The 9194-nt window shown below is 43.7% G+C and overlaps 1 protein-coding gene across 1 annotated transcript in view; it reads right to left on the bottom strand.

Moving 5' to 3' along the window:
• Window positions 1–8464, bottom strand: part of HMGXB3 (HMG box domain containing 3) — a 17895-nt gene extending 9431 nt beyond the window's left edge. The window contains exons 1-9 of the mRNA XM_009574360.1: window positions 8319–8464; window positions 7728–7902; window positions 6710–7273; window positions 5965–6063; window positions 4279–4410; window positions 1829–2241; window positions 1293–1468; window positions 901–998; window positions 264–362 (exon numbers count right to left, since the gene is read on the bottom strand). Of these exons, the coding sequence (XP_009572655.1) occupies window positions 264–362; window positions 901–998; window positions 1293–1468; window positions 1829–2241; window positions 4279–4410; window positions 5965–6063; window positions 6710–7273; window positions 7728–7902; window positions 8319–8464 (1902 nt within the window). The remainder of the gene's footprint in view (window positions 1–263; window positions 363–900; window positions 999–1292; window positions 1469–1828; window positions 2242–4278; window positions 4411–5964; window positions 6064–6709; window positions 7274–7727; window positions 7903–8318) is intronic.
• Window positions 8465–9194: the final 730 nt, after the last annotated feature.

Here is a 9194-nt window from a genome sequence, read left to right as displayed (position 1 = left end):
CTGCTGAACTCAAGGAAGTGATGGTGATTATGCTAGGACATGAAGGAAAATCCAGTTCTTAACAAGGTCCCAAACAAGACTGCAACAGAGTACAGTCACTCTGGATTAGGTCAACAGATGACATGCAAAGTACAGATTGTCTCACATTAAATATGAAATACATTTCTGCAAGTCAGTAAAACGAAAGTCTCATCCCAGAGATGACACTCCCCATGGCATAACTCAGAAATTTCTGACTGAAAATCAGTCTGAAAAATTCTCACCAAAGTTACAGTGCAGCTGTACTTGTAGGAAGGGAATATGTCTGGTTTGACCTCCACTACTTTAACCTGAGATGCCCTGCTGGTCAAAGCACTGTGGAGCTAAAGATTGAAAGCAGAAAAAAAACCACCTATGAGACTACTGAATACATACATCCTGTAAGCAATACATATTAGCATTTTTTACTCCCAAGAAAAAAATTAATGTTCATTTAATATAAGAGGACTACAACACACTGTTTTGCATACTAAGGCATTATAATTCAAATAGAAGTATTCCAGCATCTTGGCATACTCAGTCATATTTCACAGGTGAGAGACTCAGTACTCAGTATTGCATGTCAGATTATCAAAGCACCAGCAGATCCTCAAAACATCTTCTGGAAGTAGCTGGGAGGTTCTCAAAGCAGCCAACAGAAGGATTGTCCAACAGCATCTCTCAGTTCAGTTCCTACACTCAGCCATCTAGCATTCGTGCTGCTTCCGAGCCACCTCATAAAAACTGTCAGTCACAGATCTCATCATCATAAGGCTGCTACATTTTCATGTTCGATTTCTCACCACTCAGGTCATATCCCTCATCTGGGGAAAAAAAACCCACAGGAAAATAATATACATTTGAAGAACAAACCGTAGGTACCTTTCGCTCCTCGGCACTTGGTGGCTGCAGAATCGACTGGCCCAATTGTTTCAGCGTACTGGGCTTCAAGCCTGATGTTCTCACAGGGGAATGCTTGTCTTGAAGGAGGAAAAGAATGCAGCAGGTTAGATATGAGAAAACAGGTCCTGTTTCATTATGACATCTTTGGTAAATGCCACCATAGTCATGTGAGCTTTTTCCTCTGAACCTGAAATGACCCAAGCAGGTGTTTCACGGCCCATTTACCTGCACTCTCAGTTAGAGTGTATGGTTTTTTCCTAGGGTAGGTCACTATCTCCCTTCAGACATATCTTATTATTTGACAGACACCACTCCAATACGGCGAGGAAAGACAACCACTCCCAAAGCATACCAGAGAATACTGCTTTTACCGGTATTCGCAAAGGCCTGTCTGTTGCTAGGCTGCTCAGTGCTGGCTTCTCTCCCCACACTGGCTGGTGCGGGCAGAATGGCTCGCATGGGTCTTGCTGCAGCCAGCAAGGAGGGCTTAGATCTTGGTTTATTCTTTACTTCTTGTCCTTTGTGTGCAGCAGCTGGAGCATCAATTCTGAAAGACAAGAGCTACAATTGGAAAAAAATTTCCATGGTTTCCCCCTCAGCCTCAATTTTCTTCTCTTCCCTGAACTGTGCTTTATCAGCACAATAATAACAGCTATTGCAGTAGAAAGGAGAAATAGTGCTAAGGATACATCTGCCCTGTGACTACAATTTGTCACTTCAAAAAAAAAAAATTAGCTCTAATGGACAAAACAATCTCAAAGGAACAATCCTGAACTGGCAGAAAACAGACAGTAAACAGAACAGGTCTTACAGGAAGCACTGCCAACAGCCTTCAATTTCTTGGATTAGTCCCGTCAACACACAACAGACATCATACGCTCCCATAACATATGGAAAACTGACTCACCCCATTGGCTTTTTTGCAGAGGCATTTGGACTCAGCACCTCAGAAGTCGGTGGCATCCCCAGCCCTACGCTATCTTTTTCTGCCTGCTCCGAAGACGCATCTCCTTGCTGTTGGCTCTCTTGACCCAGCATCACTCCAACAGCATTCCCACTGTCTTCAGCAAGCACATTGTTTGCAAGAATGTGAGCCTCAGAGATGATCACTTCCTTCCACTCCGTCTCCTGCATTTGCCCTCCAACAGGCACAGCATTCAGCAGCTGGCTGACAGCTTCAGAGCTTTCCAAGGCAGACTTGGAGGTACTCTCGCTAACAGCTGCCGGTTCTGTGAATACTGACTGTTGACCTCTTTTAGCTGCCGGAGTTTTAAGAGAGGTACCTGGACTTGGCTCAGATTTGCTTTTTGGTTGCTTTTCCTGGAAAGAAAGAGATAGTCCTATTTCAGAGCTTTAGGCTTTCACAGATAAGTAAGTTCTCTTCACATATGCCAGGTTTGCCATGGCCTATTTAATGCTGGATCAAAACAGCAAAATCCTAAGTGTTTAAGCAGTGAATTGTACGAGAGCAGAAAGACATAAATCTCCAACGACAGCAAAGTCCCTGTTAACATTTTATCTAGCCTCCTGGCCCTTCATGTATTATTTTTAGACACTGTTTACTTTGAAGAATCAGTCTTTCTTAAACTCCCTCAAATATCACCATTAGCATCAACATCACAAACTCACCGACCATCCTCTAACAAGGACCCACCTCCTACGCTCCCCTTTCGTAGCATCAGCTCTCTCACACTGTCTGTTATTCTACACTACTGAGGAACCAAAGGGATAGAGAACTTGTATCTTTTGGACACGTGCATTCAGTAAAGCATGCATTTGAGCAAGTCAGGAATCAGAAAATTACTCAGAAAGGTTTTTTGACTCTAAGAAAAACGTTACCTTCAAGACTAAGGCTACAGAAGCCATGTATTGGGGTCAGCAAAGGTACGATGGAACACTGAACCAGTAACATGCAAAAAGATATCAGAAATGGAATCAAGAGTTTCTGGCATGATAAACACAATTCTAAGCTCTCTACAGAGTTCATACTCATAAGGACATCATCTAACCTAGTCCCTTTTCTAAGGAACAGGAAGGTATGTATATATTTAGTTTCAGTTCTATTAATGTTATGACCCATTGAAAAAAACTGCTGGTGCATGTTTTTCCCAAGGCATGACACCATGAAAACAAGTGGAACTGTTTATGCAAACGTGTTCCCAGAAAAGCAGAATAAAACTGAAAGCTAGAAAGAAAACTCCCTCTAAAACCTCTCAGTTCTAATCAGTGTAGGATTTAACAGGAGCAGGCATGCCATATTCAGGCAGAAACATGTTTTTGCAGTTAGCCATCTATCTACTTCAGCAGGTTTACAGAACAAAAGCTAAGAAGCCATCATCACTATTTGTATTCCCACACAGGAAGCCCAGACATCAGCTACAGAGTTTGGTAGCTGCCTGAAATAGTTCATGCCCCTAAATGCTTAATGGATCTAGACACAAAACAAAGGAGGTTCAGAACAAATTCACATACAGCCACTGAATGTCAATGCAAATTTTCACACTGAGAATATCCTTTAACTTGTGCCTGAGGAGCCCTGTTTCAGACAGAAATTTAATGAACACACATCTGCTCAGAGCTGACTAATTACCATGACATGGCCAAGGTTTAAGGAGCAAGTGGTTTTTGCTGTATACAGCTAGTAGAGATGCCAATAACTTAGCAGAGTAGGTATCATGTGGAGAAGGACTTTCCCACTCAAACAAACTTCACAACTCCACCAACACCTGGGAATTTCCTTCCAGCCAAAGGTCAGAACATCATGAATGATCAGACACATGGCCATGAGTCAACAATACCTAACAGCACTTCAGCTTCCACTAGATCAACTTTATTAGCTAGCTCCCAAAGGATCATATACCTACTATAGTTGAGAATTGTTCCTCCTTTCTGTGGAAAAAATGATGTCGAAAGACCACAGAAAACCTCAGTTGTAGAAGGACTTCAAACACAGACAAATTACCACAAACAAATGGTTCAACCAAATCCCTGAGCTTAGCTAGGGCTGTAACAGCAAGAACAGGCAATGCCTGTCACAGGAACTATAACACAGGCAGAGGGCCAGACGAATGTGTGTCGTTTCAATGAGAGTTACCAAATGCAGCCCCATCTATTCTAACTGACACCATTACAAGTGGCATCTTTATCCAAGGTGTGGTGATTTCGGGTCTGTCTCACCTTGGCTGAGTGTCCTCTGCAATGGTGACTTGCTCCAGCACAACCATTGGAACACAAGTGCAGGAATCAACTCTGGCATATCTGACCTCCTGTGCTAGATCTACAGGTCTAGAAATATCACAGGCATTCACAAAACCAGCACTTTTTGTCTGAAAATCAGGGAAGGAAAAGCATATTTACCTTTGGGATCCATTTCCCTCCCAGGAAGTTCCCACATGTCGGGCATTTTGGTGGCTTATGCCTGGTGACGTAAGTGAAGGAACAGCCAGGATTGGTGCAATTTCCATGTCCCCTGCGAGTATAGGTGGTTGCCTGAAACAAGAGTTGTCAAGAATTTCTCTACAGAGCTGAAAAACACAAAGCTGTGCTCATTGCTCCCTTTTTCCTCGTAAGCACTTTACAAATGTTATTCAGCAAATCACCAGCCCTCCACTATTATTCCTTTTACTGATCAACCACCACACAATTGGATCAGAGTGAGTCAGCACCATAACTACTCTGAGTCTAAATGCTCAGTCTATACAAGAGCCTTCAGTATTACCAGAATTTAGATCAAATTGCAGAGCAGAGACGAGCAATGCATATAACCTACTGGAGAAGCTAACCTTGCATTTACAGTGACGTTACAGTTCTCATATGCATATGAAAAAGTCATAATAAGATGGTATAAAAATGATTCAAACAGCAGTCCAGAGTGAAGCAAGATGTGATTAACAGACTCATGTCAATGGGATGACAAGACTTGAAGACAAGAACTCATGATGCAGAGGCAGTTTCATCAGTTATATGCAGTGGTCAAGTACTCCCTAGTGCTTTACTTTAACTTGCTATAAACTACTGTAAAACCAGCAGCATCACCAGGCGCTATTTATAAAAACAACTAAAGCAGAACCTGTCATCTTTGCCAGGACAACTGCATCAACACATTGAGTTTTTGTCAGCACAGCACTTCTCAATATTCTGTACTCTACACTCCCGAGGGAGCTGTTGTGCTGCAAGTCCCTAACTAGGTACATTTGTTTCTAGAAGTGCAAGTGCTGCTGTCAAAGAAATGAGACAATTTAAGCTAGGCACTTCTCAGGAACAAAAGCCCAAGGTATTTCCATTCTCCCTAAGACACCTAGAAGAATATCACGCTATGCACCACTATAAATATCTGCAGCGCTCCACCAGCTGGAAGCATAGAGGACCTGGAAAACAGGATTTAATGCTAGCTTATACAACAGTAGGAGCTGCAGTGCTGACTGCACAATGAAGTCCTACAATGGCTACAGAAATACAGGCAGCTGGAGTGGTTAGATTAGAGAAATAATAGCATTCTTCCTCATGCAGCGTGCCACACAACCTTTTACACAAGTTCTCAAAACTTTAGGTCACTGCTTCTCTCCTGTCACGTGGCCAAAGCGACAGCCATCCAAGAGACTGGGGAGCTCACGTGTTCCTGTCACAAGAGCAGATTCTTGCCCTTAAAGGGATGGACACTGGCATTTTATGAAGATAAATATGCATCCCAGTAGAGGACATAGATGGCTACACAGACCCTGAAAAGGGCAACACAGAAACTGCTGTTAGCGAGATGCGTTGTGATAGCATTATCTACTCCATCTGCTTCCAAGAACTCCTTGAGGAAGAAGGCAGCAGAAACAGGCCCGTATAAGACACTCTAGGAAGTCAGAGACCCCCATCAGCATACACGAGGCATACAACCAGGAATAAGAAATATATCAACTGACATGATGACTCCAAATTGGATTATCTTTAAGAACTGGACCATGATCAAACCCTTTCTACTCTAACATCTTCAAGACAAACCTATGGTATTATATCCATACCTTAACATACCATACAAGACTCTGAATTTCTTACCAATTTAATTGATGCTGGATTCTCCACAACAGAATGGGCTGGCAAAGGCAACATAATAAACTGTGCAGCAGGCGTGGAGGAGCTACTCTCTTCAGTATCCTAAAATGAAGCCAAAGGGAAAATACATGCAAAAAACTAGAGATGTGGTGACCTGTGTCCCACCCTCTCACGAACCCTACCATTGAACATATGTCTCAAGGACTAATGAGACTAGAAAGCAGGAAAGAAGAGCAATCGTTTCAAAAGCAATGGCCTTACCAAGTCTACTCTGGAAATTACCAAAGTCTTCACAGCTTGAAATTGAAAACAGCAGATCCAGTTCTTCACAGAATAAAGTTTTCTATAACCGATCCCTAACACCTCAACTTAAAAAGACTCCCTTCTACCTCTCTGCAACCAAGAAAACAGCTACCAGCACAGAGGTAACATTTTTTCTCCCCAAAATCTTGTAGTCCAACTGTGGAACCCACCCCAAGTATTGTTATAAGAAATAATTTAGAAAACCTCAAGCAGTCATCTTAAGACACAAGTGATATCAGCATATGGCAGAGTCAATCTGCAAGCAGAGACACTGTAATCATCGAGTTACAAAAGTTGCTGTTTCCCTCACCACTGAGCATAAGCATGCTGGGCAATACAGGATCTCCTGCAGCCACCAAGGACCTCAAGTAAAACGCGTTAAACGGCACTTGGACATTTCAGGTGAGACGCTGACAGGAGGCTGAGTGTCATTAGAATAACTTACCTTCCCAGTCACCACGGTCACCACAGACACACCATCTGAAACCTGAGGACGGGCCACAGTGATGCTCCCGTTGGAGATGTCCGTGGAGCTGCTAACTAGAGTCTCTTCAATAACTACTCGAGCTGTCTGATACGGTTGCCCTTCTATTTCCAAAGAAGCCTCATCCAAGAGGATATCCCCAGCCACTTTCTCTGTCACAGGCCCAACATAGTGAGAGAGAACCTCTGACGCAACCACTTCTTCTACAGCATCTGGCTGACCAAAGGAAGCAGTCTCTTCTGCTAGTCCTTCGATAGCAATGCACTGCTCAGAAATGCCAACATAGCTCGAGTCCACAGAAACGATGTTTTGCACAGCATCACGGGAGACATTTGAGATATTAGTGGAAGCTGTTAACCCTTCGGACACTGTCTGACCCTGTGTCACACACAGTTCCAGCGACTGCCTGCTCCTGTCCTCTTGAAGAGTGGTTTTGGGAATAATTATATAATCTGAGCGAGGAAGAATTTTACGGAAACCTGGAATGTCTGGAACTACTGCAGTTCGAGCGGACACCTTGGAGTTCTGTAAGCAAAAACAGAGTATGGAATAAAGGAATACAAGAAAAGGAAGAGATTCAGTTCTCAATCCTGCTACTTAGTGCCTAAAGTTCAGATGGTTTCCTGAGGTAGTTTGCTGAGAATTTCTCCACATGACAGAGCCTGCAGAATCCCTCTCAGCTCTGGTTTTATCATCCACTTTACCATCAATCACCCTGATTACACAACACAAAAATAACTACCATCCCCATCAGCGGGTACTAGACATATCCATCTTGAATTTCAAAACATCATCCCTTGACTGAACAGAAGCCAAAATCAAGAGGCAGTGGCCTCACGCATTGCTTCTTTATAGGCTGTCCTAAGCAGAAATACAAACTGGAATCTGCAGTTAAGTGATTCTCCCACACACAGTTCTGTGTAAGCAGTTAAGTGCCTCTCTCTTCACGTGGCAAAGAACTGCCAGAAAGATGACTTACCGGGTCCAATCCCTCTTTCTCTAGCTTGGCTTTCTCCAAGTAATAGCTTTTTTCAGCCACACTGAGCAACCTCCAGCTCTCACTGATCTTTTTGTTGATTTCAGATTGAGGGAGGTGGGGGAGCTCTTGCTGTACTTTCAGGTAAATGTCATAATAGTAGAGGAGGTAAGCAGATCTGAAACACAACCAGAGGGTAAAACATTAACATCATTCTACATAAATTCCTTTGGAAAAAGAAATCCACGAGGTTTCCGTTTGTCTCAAGGTCAAATGACAAGCACATTACATTCAATTCCATTGGTAAATGCATTTTTTAACCAAATGAAAACTAAGATTCTGAGGAGAACCTCTGAAGTAAGGAGAAAGAGCTGGAAGCAAATTATTCTGGGGTACACAAACTTTAGATCAAGCAACGGTAGCACCCATAAAGGCAAGGATGTCACAGTGGGCCCTAAATGTCAAGCTAATTTTTTATATATGCAGTTTTACACCATAAAGTGTTCCAAGTGCACTGCAAAGTTCACTCATCAGAAACAAGGAAAACTGCTCCCATAGCCTACGCAGGTGCTAAAGACGACAGAAGGAACTTACCTAGGCTTTTTGGCTTTTTCTCCATGATCACCAGTACTTTTATATTTCTTTTTCTTCTTAGACGGCACTGGTGATGCGTAAGTGTAAGTGCCCTCTATTTCCTCCATCACCACAGTTACTTCAGTGCCATCATATGGAGCCTCCATTGCTAAAAATACATGTTTTATGTTACGCACTCGCCAAATTGTACAACATTTCTCCCAACAAAGACTGCTCTTAATCACTTTTGTAAACTGACAGCATCACTGGCACGTAAGATTGACTTTAACTAACCAAGATAACTACGTGTTAGCTATTTATCTGTTTTTAGAAGAAAACACTTTTATTATTATGACCTCAATACCATCAGTTCAGTGCAGACACACTGCATCTGCACTGAAAAGCTGCAATTCCCCAGGAACCTCTCAGATAAGTTTGGTAATCTAGAACAAGCCTTACTCCCAGCAAGCAGGTGTCCAGCTACAAGATATCATGGCCACGCTCACAAAAGCAAGGCCAGAGGCTGAATGAGCATGGAAGCCTCATAATCCTCTTACCCACCAGAAGATCTCTGGGGCTCCTCGGTTAACGCCAATGACAGCTCCAGCCTTCGCAGCGCTGGGAGGCAGAGAGGACACGAGAAGCCTCGGGAGATAAAGGGCAACACTGCCTGGGCCCAGGTGCAGCCCACGCAGGACCCGCACCTCGGCCCCACGCAGTCACTAATCCCGGGCAAGCCAAAGCCCCTTAAACCGAGGCCCGTCCCCTCCACAGCGCCCGAGGCGAGGGGAAGCGGCGGGGTCCCCTTCGGCCCTGGTGAACCTTCCCCCGCCCCCCTCCTAGGTGCCCCCCGAGGAAAGGCCCTGACACCTCGGCCACTCACCGGGCAGCACCGGC

This window comes from Fulmarus glacialis, unplaced genomic scaffold, assembly GCF_000690835.1.
Source record: "Fulmarus glacialis isolate BGI_N327 unplaced genomic scaffold, ASM69083v1 scaffold21193, whole genome shotgun sequence".
Lineage (NCBI taxonomy): Eukaryota > Metazoa > Chordata > Aves > Procellariiformes > Procellariidae > Fulmarus > Fulmarus glacialis.
The sequence above is the reverse complement of the archived record's forward strand: the minus strand, read 5'-3'. Positions and strand labels throughout refer to the sequence as shown.